This window comes from Danaus plexippus, chromosome 20 (assembly GCF_018135715.1).
Source record: "Danaus plexippus chromosome 20, MEX_DaPlex, whole genome shotgun sequence".
Classification (NCBI taxonomy): domain Eukaryota; kingdom Metazoa; phylum Arthropoda; class Insecta; order Lepidoptera; family Nymphalidae; genus Danaus; species Danaus plexippus.
In genome coordinates this window covers 3,725,933-3,743,369 of record NC_083550.1, presented here as the reverse complement: position 1 = coordinate 3,743,369, position 17,437 = coordinate 3,725,933, and the positions used below count along the sequence as shown (strand labels likewise).

Below are 17,437 nucleotides of genomic sequence, written 5' to 3'. Positions count from 1 at the left end.
TTCGGATTTACTAGGCGGAAGTAAATCCGAATAACACTAGTTTCATTTAAATGAATACTCGCGAAAATCTTAGATCTCATTATGTGAAGAAAAGTTTTACTCGTGTAAACTTACTATAAATTCAGTTTCATTTCATAGAGACCGGTTTGTATATTTCAAACAGTTTTCCAAATATTTCGGTACAAAAGAAAACGCTTTAATGAAAATACATTATGAATGCTATTAAACCTTCGTCGAATGGTTGTAGTAATTGAATTTCATTATGAAGATTACACATATCAGCTTCAGTGATTATATTCCTACATATAACTTTAATATTTAACGGTTATGGCTATATCTTATAATTGCGGCTTCATTGAAATTGGACGGAGGTACCTCTGACACGCTAACAGACTACGAAATGAAGGTAACATACGAAATAGACTATTAAGGTTTTGTTGATGAATTTATGAACGTTTTATCGGACTTGGAAACACCCAAAATCGTAAAGAAACAATATCATATAAAAACTTTTTAAGGTTAACTTCTAAGGTTTTTTGTCTATTAATTGTTGTATTCATAATAGCAAATTAAGCTAGTGGATCCTATAATTTTTGGTTGGTTTAAATTTTTTTGTCTATAAGCATTCTTTCAAGAATTATGAAGTAGGCAACGTTACATTGAATTTATTGTTAGGAAAGACTTTACAACTTGGTCAAATTTGGTCCATAGAGTGTTGATACTGAAAATGTATTTCGTAGGTCAAATAATAACACACAGCTTATTGTTACAGACTGGTTATGTTGTAAGTGCTTAAAAATGTAGTAAATAATTTTTGTTATATAATATGTAATTCAAATATATAATGGTTGTTGAAAAATTCATTTTGCTTTAAAAACATAATTGGTGCATGCACATTAAATATCTTGATTGCTGTCGCAACAACAAATACATTTATTTATATAAATGGTGTAATTCAACTGCCTCTTTTGTTTAATGATGATAATTTAAAACAAAACGTAGTATACATTTCTTTTCGAATGATCTGTTTTTTTAAGTTATAGATAGCTATTGATCTAAACCTTATGTATTAAAGTCAATTTATATTATACTAATTATTTATTTTAACTATAAAATACTCGAGGAATTAGTTACGTTAGTATGACGTTAGAATATATTTATACCAGTTAGACATTTTATTTATATAAGAGGTTAAGATTTATATTAAGAGGCAATAGTTGAAATTCTGATACATAGCCAAAAGACTGATTTAATAGGTCAATGTACGTTTTGCTAGGTTCGTGCTATTGTGTACTAACAACGAAGGCTTAGGTTCAGTGATTTATAATATATTCAAACGGTTTTTTTCTTTTAAAACTTACTTAATTTAAATGATAAAATAATAATGGCTATAAACTTCATCATGTCGGCTTTTAAATACTATAATATTTTCATATATTTTATTGATATGAAACAAAAAGCTTCTCCTATCTCAGAAACAAGTAAACGAAACATTCTGAATACTGGGATCAAAGCAAAGTAATTGACTAAACATTTAATCAATTCAATAAACGCTGTAAGACATTTACACATTGTAGGAATATAGCTGGGGTATCTATTTAGTTCTAGTCATTGAACTGAAAGATTACTGCTTTAATTTGATAATCTTTAGACATATGTAATTTAATAAGAAATAGTCATTCATTTGTAGACGATGAAAAATATGAATAGTGTTGATGAATAAATTAAAAACGCCGCTAAGTGGAATGCCAAATTAAAGGTAGCAAAAACATTGAATTCAGTGTTCATTTATAATAAATGGTTTGCTTTTAAAATAAATTTAATAGCAATACAATTTAATAACTTATTATCTAAACTGTAATTTAATTTCACGAAATGATTTTGATAAATCAAAACAAAATTGTTAAATTAATTATTTGTTAAGTATCAACAATATTTCAGTTTGATTAAAATAAAAAAAGTTGAGTATCAGTTTGATTAAAATAAAAAAAAAAACAAAATTTAATTCCGTGAAGTACACTTAAACACACACACATACACGCACACACACACACACAAACATATATATATACAAGAAATCAATCTTATACTACCACATAACCTTATCAAGGGCACATTAAATATGTACTTGAGAGATACCAGCCTTGGTTCACGAGTATTGTTGCTTGAGGAAATGTTTCATTTTATTATCATTCGCTAACCCATTTTATGAGTAACATAGGAGGTGATGTGTTTATATTGTCTCCGCCTTTAATAATGTCACGAGTAAATATTAATATCACAGTATTCTGATTTTCTTGAATTTAGTTTTAGTAAAGTTTCAAAGCACCAGTGAATGGGTCGCTTTATAACAGCTCACTTAATATGTTTGAAGTTATTTAAAGCGCTTAAAGCTATTTTAGTTTAGTAATGGCACAGTAAGCGTTTGTATTACAATGGACGTAACGAGAACAATGCCGTGAAACATATCTCGAATCTCAAGCGTGTTGTGTTATCATATGACAGTTACCCCTCCTCCGATTTCCCTTGAGGTAAAAGAAACTGATAACTGAGCATTTCTCGCTTGGGAATAAAAGGACTATGAATATCGGACAGTTTAATAAAATATCATCGAAATATACACCCTCAAAATCTCCCTCAAATCCCTACAAAATCTTGTGGCACACAAATATTACACATAGACACACAGTTGGTTTTTATATTTCTAAGAATATAGACAAAACCAAGAACACAAATAAACATGAAATTAATGTAATTTATATAAATGCCCTATATTCTATTAGTCTAATTATATTTTATCTGTACGTCTTTTATGTAGTTCGAGGAATTAATTATTTCAGTACGTACGTTATGGGTATGTCTTAATTAAGCGTTCGTTAACTTAAGTATACAAATAGAGCTATAAACAAATTTTTACGAATAGTTCATGGGTAGGAATAATATTTTGACCTAGAATTTTGACTAAACATATTTTTATTATATCAAAACAAAGCGACGAAAATTATTATCAATATAAACGTATTTATATATATATAATAAACTATATTTTTAAGAAAAAGTACTCCTATTTCAGGAGTGGAACAGTATGAGAGTGAAGAGTGTTCCAAACAACAGAAAGTGTCTACCGCTGCAGCCAAACAACTGGGAATAGCGCCAGGTGTTGTTGCCTTACCTATTATTTAAAGGAATTATAACTTCCAACTCTCTCACCAAAGAGCCGCTGCTTCCGCGACCACAAACAAGAGAACTATTTTATCAACAAAAATTTATCTTCTGTATTACATCTAGTTACCAGACCGTCTGTATTTTTGAAATATTTTGTTGTTTCATGTACAGTTTCAAAATTCTAGAGCATTTTGCTCTATTCATATTAAAAGACAATTGACTGAGAACTACTTCGGTTTTAATTTTTTTATATTATACAATATTTTTTATACAATAACATTGAATTCCTGTTTCGTTTGGCTACAGTATTAATTCTAATTGAATTCTTTCATAAAAACGTATAGTAGAGGAAAATTTCCATATAATTTCCTCAACGTACACCACCGTCGTCTCCTTCCTATGTATAATTCATTGCGGATTCCGCGTTTAGTTAATTCATTCCTTATATGGGTAATAACCTCCACTTGACGTAAAAGTTCCATATTACTACTCGTAATTCGTTTGTTTTTACTCAATTTGAAAAGCGGATCATAAAAAGTTTTGGAACTTAAACCAAAATTCTCAGGTCAAATTAATTAAAATTATTCTTTGGCTAATTTGAAAAGACTATTGTATTTAAAAAATATATATATTTTATTTGAAACCGAAATTCAATCCTGAATCCAAAACAAAATGATTGGATTAACAATTTTAATATAATCAACAAGTTATGCTGATAAAATTTTTTATTTAATTTAATTTGATAGTTGGATTTGTTTGCCCTATTTATTTTATCGGTCTTCGTTTCATTATTCTTAAAAATAATTTTAACTTTGATCTAGAAATGGTAAATTTCATTTTATTTCAGTAAAAAAATTTGTAAATAGATTTGTAGACAATAATATATGTAGCGCCGACAGCCTTCTCGTATCGAAAATATTCCTTTTCGTGTATTCGTTCATTATAATTGTTTTCAAATTAGCCACTTCACCGATGTTAATAATTTTATTAATACAACAGGTGATTAGTTTTTCCACGAGGATCCCCTCGCTCTCACATATATATATTTTTTTATTTTTTTCCTCATAACAAGAAGATTCAAATTCTTTATTTCAGTATAAGAATATTAAAAAAAAAACATACAAAACATCAAGAAAAATAATAAGTGTATTAATACTGGATAAACTTAATGTGATAAATTTAAATATAATATATTGTAAATCAAATCATCAGCCATTGGTGCCCACTGCTGGGCAAAGGCCTCTCCTCACATGGAGAAGGTTAGAGCATTAATCACCACGCATGCTCACGGCAGATTGGAGTTTTCAATCAAATGAAGCTTTGAATGAATAAAATATATATAGTTATCTATCAATTCGTATCACAAGCCTGCATGAAGCCATTGTTATTTAAATGGAATGAATTGTTATATGAGTGAAATAGACCTATCTCTATATAACAGTCGGTAGGTTTTCATTGTTGAATCACGGGAAATAATGATATTACTATTTTGAACAACTTAAACTGGTAGCGTCGCTAGCTCGTGATAACGTAAAGAGAGATTAGTCATAATGGGATGATGCTTGAGTTTCATTAAGACTTTTGCTAAGAATTTGATGCATTTTATTAAAGGAATAATCCTTTATAGAAACTCACACTTTGTCTAGTTTTAGGTTCATTAGTTGATTATAATTTGGAGTAAATTAAACGAATATGAATTCCAGATTTGGCAGTGTTAAGAGATGTTAATCACGTTTTTACCACTCTCGTCCATGACTTCAGAAAAGGATATATATGTATCTGTTGTCGTTTTACATATTGTTATTGAGAGAAGTGTTGTGAGTGGATGACTAATCACCTCCAGGGTACTTCAGGAAGTCCTCGGTTTTTTTCTATTAAACTGATTTAATATAATTTGGGATAACATGGTTTGTTTTGAATTTAAACACTGCAATGTACTAATTTTATGCCTATGACAATTCATAAAATATATTTTACGTTTTTTTTATTTGTGTCTATTGCGACTATCTTTCAAAATTCAACAAGCCGATTATTTAAAGGTCTCAAAGGCACATTTACGTACGTGCGAGGGGTGTGTAAAAATTTTGCCCTGTGCTTCTATGTGTATAATGGATGGGAAAGGCTCTTACGGTTCGTCACAAAAAAAAAATCAATCAAAGCTTTAACAACTTCTTTGTAGACTTACATCAAGTTGTAATTAATTTTGAAAAATAAATCATAAGTAAATAAATTATTCACACATAAAACACGCATAGGCTCAACAGTCACCAGAATCAGTGTCTATATTTAGTTTGAGAAAACACTCAAGTATTGTAAGCAACCCATTTGAAACGGTTTTTTATGACTGTGCTTTTTTTGTTACGTTACACCCTCTTTATTTTATATATATATATAAAATAAATATATATTAAATTCGTGAATGATGTTATATATGTACACAGTAAAAGAAACAGTTTAAAAATATGTCTAACTTTTATATAAAATTTGTAAATCAGAAATTAATAAGTATTTGATATGTCATTGAAATGGTTATTATACATTTCCGTGAAGTCTATTCTTTTTCAAATTCTACACATAATTATAAAATATATTTTGTAAGTAATAGCTTATGTATTTACGTGGTTTTGAATTACCTGAAACAGCTCTTTTTCTCTATTAATGTTAAATTTCATCTATAAGTAAATAGTTCTGTGTATCTTCCAATAAACCACGATCCATCAATAACGGACTGAAGATCGTACATCATCACGACGTCTTCAATACAGTCCGTAAATTATTTCTGCTTACAAACTATTGACAGAATTTGTCTAGAATCTTTTGGCTCTTTTTTCAGTATAAAGGAACTGGTATTTGATATTATACAATGTAAAGAAAATTAACGAGTGTTTTTTTGAATCATTCCAAGGATTTTAAATGAAATAGCGATAATAAATTATATATATTTGTAACTAAATTATTTTACTTTTCTCATTAATTCATTTTGCAAGTTTGGATATGTTAAATAACTTGTAGCGCGACATGAATTACTATCAAGAAACGTTTCAAATTTCAAAATCGTATATTGAAACGATCACTATAGGAACCTGTAAATTGAAAAGCAAGTTGAGTGTTCGAAGCACTCGGTTTACAAATTTACAATAAATTGATTTAATTCCTAACTTAATTCCAATAAGAAACATAGATATATATGTTAATCTATTTGCATATAATTAAAATACATAAAATAAAGTAAAATTTTGCCTGGAATGGACTACCTATAAGAAGTGTCTGCAATTAATTAAACAAACGAGGAAATTTGTTAGGTTAATGAACGCTGACCATATTATGTAGGATCTGCTTTTACAGTAATTGTTTTTGGATGAATTATTCATCGGTGTTGTTTAGTAAGAAACAAAACAATTATATTTAGAGATACATTTGAGTACTAAATTAATGAAGCGTACTTTGCGGATGTAATTAAATTAATAATTGAGGATTATTAAATAAAATAAAGAAGGTTTAAACTTGGAAATGTTATAGGAAAATAAGTCTAATGTACAACACAATACAGATCAATATATGCTACAGGTTCTAATTAAAAAGTTGTGCATACTATAACTGGTTCATATTAACTGAAAGCATTGTATTTTTTTGATATAGGTTTCAGAATATCTGTCCCTAGAAATTTATTTATTTGTTGACATCATTTCAATATAATGTATGTAATTTAATACATATTTTATTTCACTTCAATTGGGGATATCAAATAAACTAATGTCATCCTCGTAATTTGTTTTTTGTGAATGTTTTTTTACAAAGCAAAATATGATGATAATAAAATTACTTTATTAAATAAATGAAAAATAAATGAATATTTTGTTCAAGGAAATGACTAGGTAGTAAAGTATCCAATTCTGAGAATTGGATAATTACTTTAATTTTATTCATATACGAGTATATACACTATGATAACTTATATTATACATATTAGCACACACATATATATTTATCTGCAAAAAATTTATTGACCTCTCTAAAACATTACACTTGTAGGTTCATCATTTCCTAAATAATATTTAAAAGAAAATTGCGTCTATGAAGCTAGCATTTAATTCGAAAATAATCTTTTTATAAATAATATCATGTTATTTTTTATACAAACAATCGCTCAGATTAGTACGGAATGATTTTAATTAAGTCAAGTACATCTTTTATTACACCTTTTAATATTAACCGTTATATGAAATAGCTATTTCTTCACTTTACACTTCAGGCTATTAATTACAAACTTCACGACATATACGATGTGTTCTAAGAAAGTCATATCGTCAGTTTTAAACTTTAATAAAATTAATATAATATCGTTAATGATATGACATAATAGAAACGTTATTTCAAATTCAAACCACGATCGAGTTTACCTTAAGATTATTTTTCAATAAACATAATCTTCTATACAAATAAAAAGCAGTCGTACTACACGGTAACTTACAAATATATTTTGATACTTTTTATTTCTTAAACATTATGGCCATATCTCGAAATATATTGCGTTTACTTTATTTAATATAAAGTTATCGAAGTTTTGTGAAATAACGATGCTTATAAGAACATATTGTTCAATGTTATTTGTTTGAAGTTTGGTATCGCCTTGTCATATAAAATCTGTTACAGGCCACAGCAAACACATCGAAATATACTTTTAAAACATAATTAGATAGATAATATTACTAGGATTGTTACTCACGGGTAACATTTATTAAAAAAATGCAAATATCCTTTTCTTGAGGGGGAAAATTATCAAACGACCGCTCTTGCCCTGGATGGGGCAAGAGAGAGCGTCAGAGTCCTACTGGCTGAAAGCCCCCGGACCTTCACGTTTTCTGAGCCAAAAAGCCTTGCGAATATCCAGTGAACAACACATTATGCGCCTAAAGAGGTACATAGCAAGTGACATGGATGTCGCGGTGGAATCAAAACCTGGTCGAGGATAAGATAAGATAAGATAAGATAAGCATAAGATCCTTGTCAATAAATATACTGGCATTTCTACCCTCACATTAGTACAAATGTTAAGACTTAGGCTAGAAGCTATATTCAATCTTTACTGTAATATACATGGTTTATATTAAACTCATTTGGTTTACTTAATTTTTCTGAACCTCCTGGCTGAGTGTTACTCGCACTTAAATAACTGTCTCTTATTTATGTATTAAATGTTATTAGCTATATAAATAACCAGAATATTCGATTTTAAAATTCGATATTAAAAGAAATCGTAGGTTTTCGTTAGTTTCGATCACATTGATCCATTCAAATTTGGAACAGTTTTTTAAACTCCGTACTGGTTCGTTGATTGTGATGAATTATCTGCCGTCCGGAGACATGATGACACTTTGATACTGTGATATATTGGTTTTTGTTGGAACAGATATATGTTTTATAAAGAGTATTCTAGTTACAAATCTGTCAATTTCTTTGTGATATCTTCTCCTATACGCATTGTGTTGTTTTTATTAGTTTATTACTATATATTGTCTAGACTTCAGTCTCGTTAAAATATACAGCTTATATGGAGATAGCTGTCAAGTTAAGATTTTTTATTTTTTCTGGATGAGTTATCTGATTATACTTTAACGATATATCATATGTATGTATAAAACAATATTAAAATAATTATTATCTAATAATGTTGAGTGGAAACTTTTTTCATGATATTTAATAATTTTTTTACAATGCTTAGTATTCCTTACCTCTACTTATAACGTTATACTTGTAGCTTTTATTTGTACATGTTATATATATAATATGAACTAATGACACGATTTATTTAGAATATAATCTGTTCAATTACTTACCCTCATTATGTGACAGTTGTTTGATTTTGTTTTAAATAAAGAATATATTAAAACGTAGAATATCAGAAAATAATATTTAAAATGTTACTCCAAGTCGAGCGGACAGGATTGAATTATTTACTTATTCAGTAAGTGCAAGTCTTTTAATCATAAAAGACTTCTTTCGCAATGGAAACTAGGTCAAATCAAGTGTTTTCTTTGAAGCAATATAGATAGTTATTATATTTTCAAACTTCTTCAATTAAATGGAGTGTTTGAAAAATGCTTCATGGTTTAAAAAAGCTAAATTATGGTTTTATTTCAAAGATTTGTTGGATAGTTGTCGGTTATTATTTGTAATTACACCTTCTTACTTTTTTTTTCATTTTGTAGGTTAATAATTGGTCCAAATTATTTGAAAAGGATGGATCTTCAAGATGTTTGAAGCCCAATCTCTATAAACCAGCCACCGCAACTTGCCTGTACACAAGTGCATTGTTGAACAAAAGGAGCTCTTTTGTTAAAAAAAAATCTCTTTTCTTTTTCACAGGGCATCACAGATTTTAATGGTGTAGAGCAGCATTGGTAGTTTACAGTGTATCTTTTTGTATGTAATAATGATATCAAGAATTTTGCATGTTACCCTTAGTTCGGCTTTGTTTTTTGTGGCAAGTTGCTTTGATTCTGCTGGGTATAGAATATTCAATTTCAAGCATTAATGCTCCCGTCGACTCTAGTCACGGTCAAATTTGTATTTGTAAAGTACTCTACTTGTAATTCTTGACTACGGCTAGTAATTTTGCCCTCAGGTCCGGAAAATAATATAAAGCCATGTACTCATAATGAGATTTGGATGTAAAAACTTAAAACTAATTAGAAAAAAATACTTCTTTATACTCTGTTATCATGAGTACGACCATCTCAAAATTGTTGCAACACAATTTGACAATTAATTTCCATAGTATTTCAATATTTATTACAAAAAAAGGAGAAGTCCTGCGTATTTATCATCTCAAGATTCCTTTTGAAGCATTTTTTGACAAACGTAGAGTGTTAAAATAGTTGAAAATCGTTGTCCTACGATATAATATCTAATTACCAATATTTTAAAACCAATAATAACTGGTAGTTAATTCATTTTTCTTCAAAAAACAAACTACTGCGATACGAGTTTTACGAGTATATTTATCTATAAATAATTAATACATCATAATATCAATTTTATTTATGAGAATCAGTTTTAAATAAAATTTCGATCGAAGCCAATTAAGGCTTTTATGTAGGATGTATATCGGGATGATTAATGAATGAAAACCGTTGCCCGTTAGATGAAGTGGAAACTGACACTGATGGAATGGCTCAGACTTCTTGACGAATTTCGGTATTAGATTTCTGTAAAATATTTTTTTTCTATATTAACACTCCAAACACAAGAGCAACATTGGACTAAGTTCTGTGTAAACATGATTACTTTAATCTATATATAGTTTAAGGTATATCAAACGGCTATAGACAATATGCTTTTCTTAAAAAATAGTTAATTGAATATTATCATGAATTTCTTTTTAATTGACCAAATATTTTTATCGCAATATTTTGGATCGTATTACGTACACGCTACATATTATAAAATAAATGAACATCGCCGGACCAACATCGTTGTATGGATAAAATATCATATAACAAGTGACGCCGCTAACTCTGCGGAACGAACACCAAGCCGTGTGAACCAGAAGATTCCTGATACCACACAAGCTATGGAATGGTATTGCTATCCTAACATCGGAGCAATCATGTAGTCGTAGGTATAGGTTATAAGTTTTAATATGTAATTTTTATTATAATATACATATAAGTATGTTTCGTAGTTTTCCTGGAACCTCCGGTCGCCACCTTATATAATTATCGTGTGTAAATGATATTGTCTTGTTTTTTATTCCTAGTTGTTGCATTATTTATTAATATCAAAAGCATATAAAAGTTGACACAAAATTGGTTGAATGTTTCATACTTTACATATTTGACTTTTACTTTTCTACTTAACTTTGCACTGCAACTTATTAAGCGCTTGAACCACTAACTGTGAACGATTGAAACTTGATTGTTGATATACGAAAAGGTCTTTATTACTTTCAAAATTTTCTCATTAACTATTCAAAATAATTTTCCTAGAATTTTATACGGCTTAGTTAAAATTTGTGTTATTTTTTTTTGTACTTTGGTCAGTTCTTTATAATTTGAGGTTAATTAAAAACACTTTTGTATTTTTTTTTTGTTGGAAATGGATCTTTGGACTATTAATTAAATGTCTGAAGCCATGTATTTGAATTATTCATTACATCTTACGAACTTGAGTGCCTCTCAAAAGAGATTTTGATCAAAGCAACTAAAGAAAAATTCTTAAGTATTCTTTTTCTTGCTACAAAAGCAACTTTACGGAGGTTATGGTAATCCTTTACGTTCATTTTATTTGATTTGAATTTGGCCGTATTATTCGCTGTTTGTTCATTATAAATCATCTCAAATATAAAATAACTAAAAAGTGAGCCGTATACTTAACCTACTTGGTCAAATGTTAAAATTTGTCGGCAGTAACTTAACGACCTAGTTTTATTGTATAATTTTTGTTTTTCCAAGTTTGAGATGGAAAAAAAATTGACCTCTTTTTGTTATAACAATAATTTATATTCTCTCACTATAAAAAACTATTAATAATGTAATAAAAATATACTTTTCTGAGAATATTTTTTTGTGATTTTTCAATAATTTATTGACTGGAATATTAACAGTTTTATTTTAGTTCTGTTCTTTTAATATTAAATTCTCTTACAGAAAAATGTCACTCGTTCCTCCTGGTGGAACTGATTCTCCGAGTCCACGGAGGGCTGTCAGTCCGCTTCTTGAGTCCAGGCGACCTCATTGCACATTAGCCTGCGACTATTGCGCTGCTATTTTGGAAGATAAATTCAGACGTATGTATTTCATCTTTAAAATTATAAACAGCCAGGAATATAAACTAAAAGTTTTAAAGAGAAAAATATGAAATAAAAAAAACAATCGTCGCTAAATTTCTATTGTGATATTTATCGATAAAATAATTTTCATCATTAATGAGCTATAAAAAAAAATCTTTCCGTCGTACAGAATTCCCGTCTTCTTATTTCCTTATCACAGGGTTATCAAAATTTTAAATCATACCAAGTTTCATAATTCATCCTCATTAAAAAAAGACGTAAAATTTTTTACCTGGTTGCCCGATAATTACATTAAAAAAACAGACAATAGAGAAGTTGAACTCTTTATTCACATCACATTTTGGTATTCAATGAAGTCTTTTAACCTATCGGTGCAAGCCTCAAAAGATAATTTATTATTTACAATTTAGGTTGGAATTTTTTATGGAGCTCTTTCACATTTTCAGCATACTAAGTGGGATATAAAAAGCTCTCCATCCATTAAGAGAAACTGTGAAAGGTCATTCATTATCAGGACCCTAGATTATATACAATATAAACTCGTTAAATATTTTTATGTTGCTCTATCATTTTATTTGGTTTTCAATAGTAATATATACGAAGGTATATTGAATATAGACGAATTGCTTCCTATTCCTATTATCATCAATGTCATCGACATGTTATTGAGCTGACATTTGGTGCTGAAGTTCAATTATCTGTCCAATTAACTAGTCCCAGTCTGAAAATCTATAACAGTGTTCCAATTTCATTAACAAATTCAATAACCTGGCTGTATAATCAGCTCACAAAATTTCTGAATTAGTTTGCACCAAAGCCTTGATATGTATAAAGTTCTTAATTTATTTTCAAGCCTTTCATTTTAGTGGTTCTAGGAAATATGAATACCACTTAAAGGGTTATATATTTTTTTTTAATTTAATTAAGTATATCTTCGTCATATTGAAATCATTCAATAAGGGTTACTAGCACTAATCATTCCCACGGCTAGTAGGGCTAATTGATACATTTTGAAATAAGGACATCCAGTTCGTAACCTTAAATTGCATTATTTCATTCTAAATGTAATTATGATGAGGTTGGTGCTACAATTTTTAATATGAGTATTATTTTTACTTGATATTTCGTAATGGTAGACAATTTTAGACAATATTGGACAATAACTGGATTACTATTAATACAATATACTTTCAAGACTGGACGTAATATCAATTATAGCAATTGGAAAAAATAAATACCCAGCAACCAGTCCTATCGAATAGCGTACAAAATTGGCCTAAAAATCTTATAAAATATTCCTGAAATAAGAAATGAATAATAAGTAAACTCTATTTAAATTTTATTATACAATAGCTTAAATTTAACTTAAACAAGATAACTCATGTTACATTTTCTTAAAAGGACAATCTTATTAAAACAACTGCAAAGATTTTATATAATTTTTATATAACAGTAGTTTACTATATTTGTATTTATAAGTACATACCATATATTTTTTTAATATTTTCTACGTTGCTCCTTTTTATTTACAAACTAATATTGATTATATGTAGTAGGTTTAGCGTCAGAAATATTTCCGTTTTTCTTTTTTAAAATTTTTTGTAACTATAAAATCCATTGCTTTCATAATTTAGTAAAAGAAGACATATTTATAAAATGTTAACTAAGTTTTCCGGTTCATAAATTGATCAAGTTGGTACTCGTAGACGAAAAATGACGTTGGACTTCCTCCGTGCCTGGGTCTACTAAAAAATTCCGTTTAAAGTGCTTTACAGAATTTAATAGAATTTAGAATACAAGTTCGTCAAGTATTGATATTTACTCGTCCGCAGGAAATGCTGATATGCGGAATCGAGGCACTTCCCCACTCTCTGTATCACCGCGTCAGTCACTTACAGGGGAACCTCCTTGGACATTACCTGATGACGACCGACCCGATTTTTCAGCTCTAAAGGAAAATATACACAGAATTAACAAGTACATAAAAACAAAAACAGACACAAATTGAATTTTCAAACAGTAGACGAAGTTTGATATACAACAGCGTAATGTTTCTGTCAACAGGGACTGCGAAACTTCAACACGGCTTGACATGTTGTTGACACAAGTGGAGCAATACGCTAACAACTTGGAGACTCTGGTTGAGGAACGGACATCCGATTATTTAGAGGAGAAACGTAAATGCGAGGAATTATTATACCAGTTGTTGCCGAAGTAATTATTTTCATATTTCACTTTAATCGTAACAAAGTAATTCACCTAAGTGAAGTGTTAATTATGTCTAACGGAAATATAATTATATTGGTACATAGTGTTATAAGTTTGATTTAATGATTTGGTTAGATCAGTCGCATCTCAACTTATAATGGGCCAGCCGGTGATGGCGGAAACGTACGACCAAGTTACAATTTACTTCAGTGATATAATCGGATTCACTCAGCTTTCCGCTGAATCTACGCCTCTGGAAGTTGTGGATCTACTTAACGACTTGTATACTAGCTTCGACTCTATTATTGAAAACTTTGATGTCTACAAGGTGAGATCATCTTTTGTTTGGTATGAGACAGTATAAAATAATACACTTAAATATGCTTAATGTGTATTATAATAAATTTTATATATAAAAATTACAAGTGTTTATTTACAACAAACAAAAAATAAATTAGGTGGAGACTATCGGGGATGCTTACATGGTGGTATCAGGACTCCCAATGCGCAATGGAAATCGTCATGCCGCTGAAATTGCAAGAATGTCTCTCGCCCTCCTCCGAGGAGTCAGGGTAAAGACCGTTCCACATCGACCAGGGGAAAGATTACTACTGAGAATTGGAATGCATTCAGGTAGTCAAAATATTTGTTATTGTTACACACTTTATCATCATTGTTTTATTTTCTAAGGTCAAATGACTGAATCGTATAACAAAAAATATTTTTTTCATCTATAGGGAGAAACCTTAAGTTATCAGGTTTTCATTCCTTTTAAAATGAAAAGTTATAATCTAGTAGTACCTAAAACTGTTTTGTTTCTTATAAAACAACAGGTCCGTGTGTTGCTGGAGTTGTGGGTTTGAAAATGCCAAGGTATTGTCTTTTTGGGGACACGGTGAATACAGCGTCAAGAATGGAATCACACGGAGAGGCTCTTAAAATTCACGTCAGCCCTAAGACAAAAGAAGTTCTCGATTTATATGATTGTTTCGAGCTTGAATGCAGAGGGGAAATCACAATGAAGGTAATTTTATTGGACGTTACAATATTGATAATGGAATAATTTTATTTCATGAATGCTTTCTTAATTTAGGCATTGGTTTGAATTCTTATTTAAGGCAAATTATCTTCTAGTCTTAATTATGTCAAAGTATTCCTATTTATTCTTCGTAATATAAAATTCTGTATCTCAAACGAACTATTGTTTAATAGGGAAAAGGAAAAATGACTACATATTGGCTGTTGGGAGAAAAATCCATACAAGTCGAAAGACAGCCAAATTACAACGAAAGTACCAATAACCCAAGCATAACATTTCAAGGTCCAGACAGCCCCGCCTCCCATTCACTCACGCACAGCCAAAGTCCCGAAAAAAATGATGCGAAAAATCCAGTCGTAAATAAGCCGCTGGAATTAATGTCCGAGCGAGATCGGATAAAACATGAGATTGCTACATTTGTTGCGAAAGACCTTATCAATAATATAGATAACGCTGTGAGAGAGTTTAGACTATCCCAAAGCGGTAATTTGGCAAGTGTTCCAAGCAGTAATAAGCCAGTTTGTAATGGTAATGGTAAGGGTCTAATCACACCCACATATGATAAAGGTCTTGTTATTAATAAAGGAAAAGTAAGAGATGTCGTCAATCGTTTTAACAACACAGTGAATAGTTCCAACGACGCTGTCAAGAATAAACAAAAGAGTACTAAAAGTAAAGACTGAAAAGTTGGTCTCTCCTTTATCGGAATCTTTTCTCGCAAGCCTTTCGGTTATAATTTGATTAGTGAAATAAATTAATTTAGGCATAGGGTAGTGCAAAGCACGTAACTTAATGAACTAGTCAATAATTATACTTGAAATAAAAATCTTTTACTATTAGCATTTGTTCTGTGGGTGACCAAAAACCTACTCCGAATTTTAGATTAAGGGTATAAAACAATATTATATTTAGAATATAAAAACGTATAGTATATTAAGATATCGCAATTGCGATGAAACAGAAAGTAGTAGTGAGAATTTGTGTGTATGTAAATTATGACGTCTATTGTACTATACATTTGAACCTGTAGTATTTTTACCAATCTTTTGTACTCCTCTACCTTTTTTCGTAGGGTAGCAGTTTATAAATATAATAAGTAAAGTAATAAATTCTTCTCACAAAAATCTTCATTATTAGTTCCTTGAGGTATGCTTTAAATTCGTATTAGAGTTGTTTAATATTTTAGGTCCACTTTTATTTATAATTGACACTTAAACCATTAGTTATTTAACATTTGATAAGTATCGCACATTTTAAATGAACACGTATAGTTTATGTAGTAAATAGAGTTTATGTGATAACCTTATGTACAAGATGTTTATAAATGCTCTGAAGTAGTAAAAAATATATGTATTTATTTGAATAATTGGAATTCGTAATGTTAAATAGGAATTATTTTAATCACAGTAAATTATGTGAGTGAATAAATGTTCTACTTAACGGAATTGTTTTTATTTATCGTTAGCCTGTTTGGTAGATATATAGCTTGTATTAATGTATTAAAAAAAAAAGTCTTCTTCTTTGTTGTGTCCTCGTGGTCAAGGGACGTGATCATCGTGGGTTTAAAAAAGTATATATTATATTATATACGGCCTATCATTCAACCTTTTTGGTAAAATAATACTAACTTTAAACTTTTTAATTTTAATATGAATACTATAAAAAGTAGCTCGCCGAAAGTTTAAAATGATCTATAATGTTGTAGTTAAACGAAAATACAAAGAACTTATTAACAGAGTAACAGTGAAAATGTTTAATTTTTTTCATCATAAATATCTTAAAAATCTATTTAAAGTACGAAATGAGTTAATTTGATTTTAAAAAGGTTTCGTTAGTTTGAATTTGAAGTACTCCTTAGTATTACACGATTTTTCTTATTATGATAAAATTGTTCTGTTATGTTACTCTTGCAGGAGCATGCAATTTATTTGTTATTTCCCGTTTGTTATGTAATTTTTGTTCATAGTATCATATCTTTATAGAATTTTTTTTTTAATAATATTCATAGAATACGTGATGCTCTAGAAGCGTTATGGATATGGTGAGTGTTTTCTGAGCAAACAGATTTGTCTATAGAACATTGTTAACCCACCTTACTTAGTATTGTTAGTCCACCCAGTGTTTGGGTTCACTATTAAAATTTTGGAGTGCATGTTTTCAGTCTACGAGCCGTGATACGTGGATCCATATAAGGTATTTTTTTTATAACGCTTTAGTCTTTTTCGTCTCAATTT

At 29.4% G+C, this 17,437-nt stretch overlaps 1 protein-coding gene across 1 annotated transcript; it reads left to right on the top strand.

Moving 5' to 3' along the window:
* The first annotated feature begins 11,817 nt into the window (after window positions 1-11,817).
* On the top strand, window positions 11,818-16,598 carry LOC116774038 (atrial natriuretic peptide receptor 2-like). Its single transcript, XM_032666644.2, has 7 exons — window positions 11,818-11,953; window positions 13,789-13,933; window positions 14,021-14,170; window positions 14,300-14,492; window positions 14,623-14,797; window positions 14,998-15,188; window positions 15,377-16,598. Exons 1-7 carry the CDS (start codon window positions 11,818-11,820, stop codon window positions 15,884-15,886), a joined length of 1,500 nt encoding a protein of 499 aa, XP_032522535.1. The 3' UTR covers window positions 15,887-16,598.
* Window positions 16,599-17,437: the final 839 nt, after the last annotated feature.

Bases quoted from the DNA above. Each gene is read 5' to 3' on its own strand.
- LOC116774038 (XM_032666644.2), top strand. From the start codon at position 11,818: ATGTCACTCGTTCCTCCTGGTGGAACTGATTCTCCGAGTCCACGGAGG. The intron at 13,934-14,020 runs GTACATAAAAAC...TTCTGTCAACAG, and splicing joins AATATACACAGAATTAACAA to GGACTGCGAAACTTCAACAC. The intron at 15,189-15,376 runs GTAATTTTATTG...ATTGTTTAATAG, and splicing joins GAGGGGAAATCACAATGAAG to GGAAAAGGAAAAATGACTAC.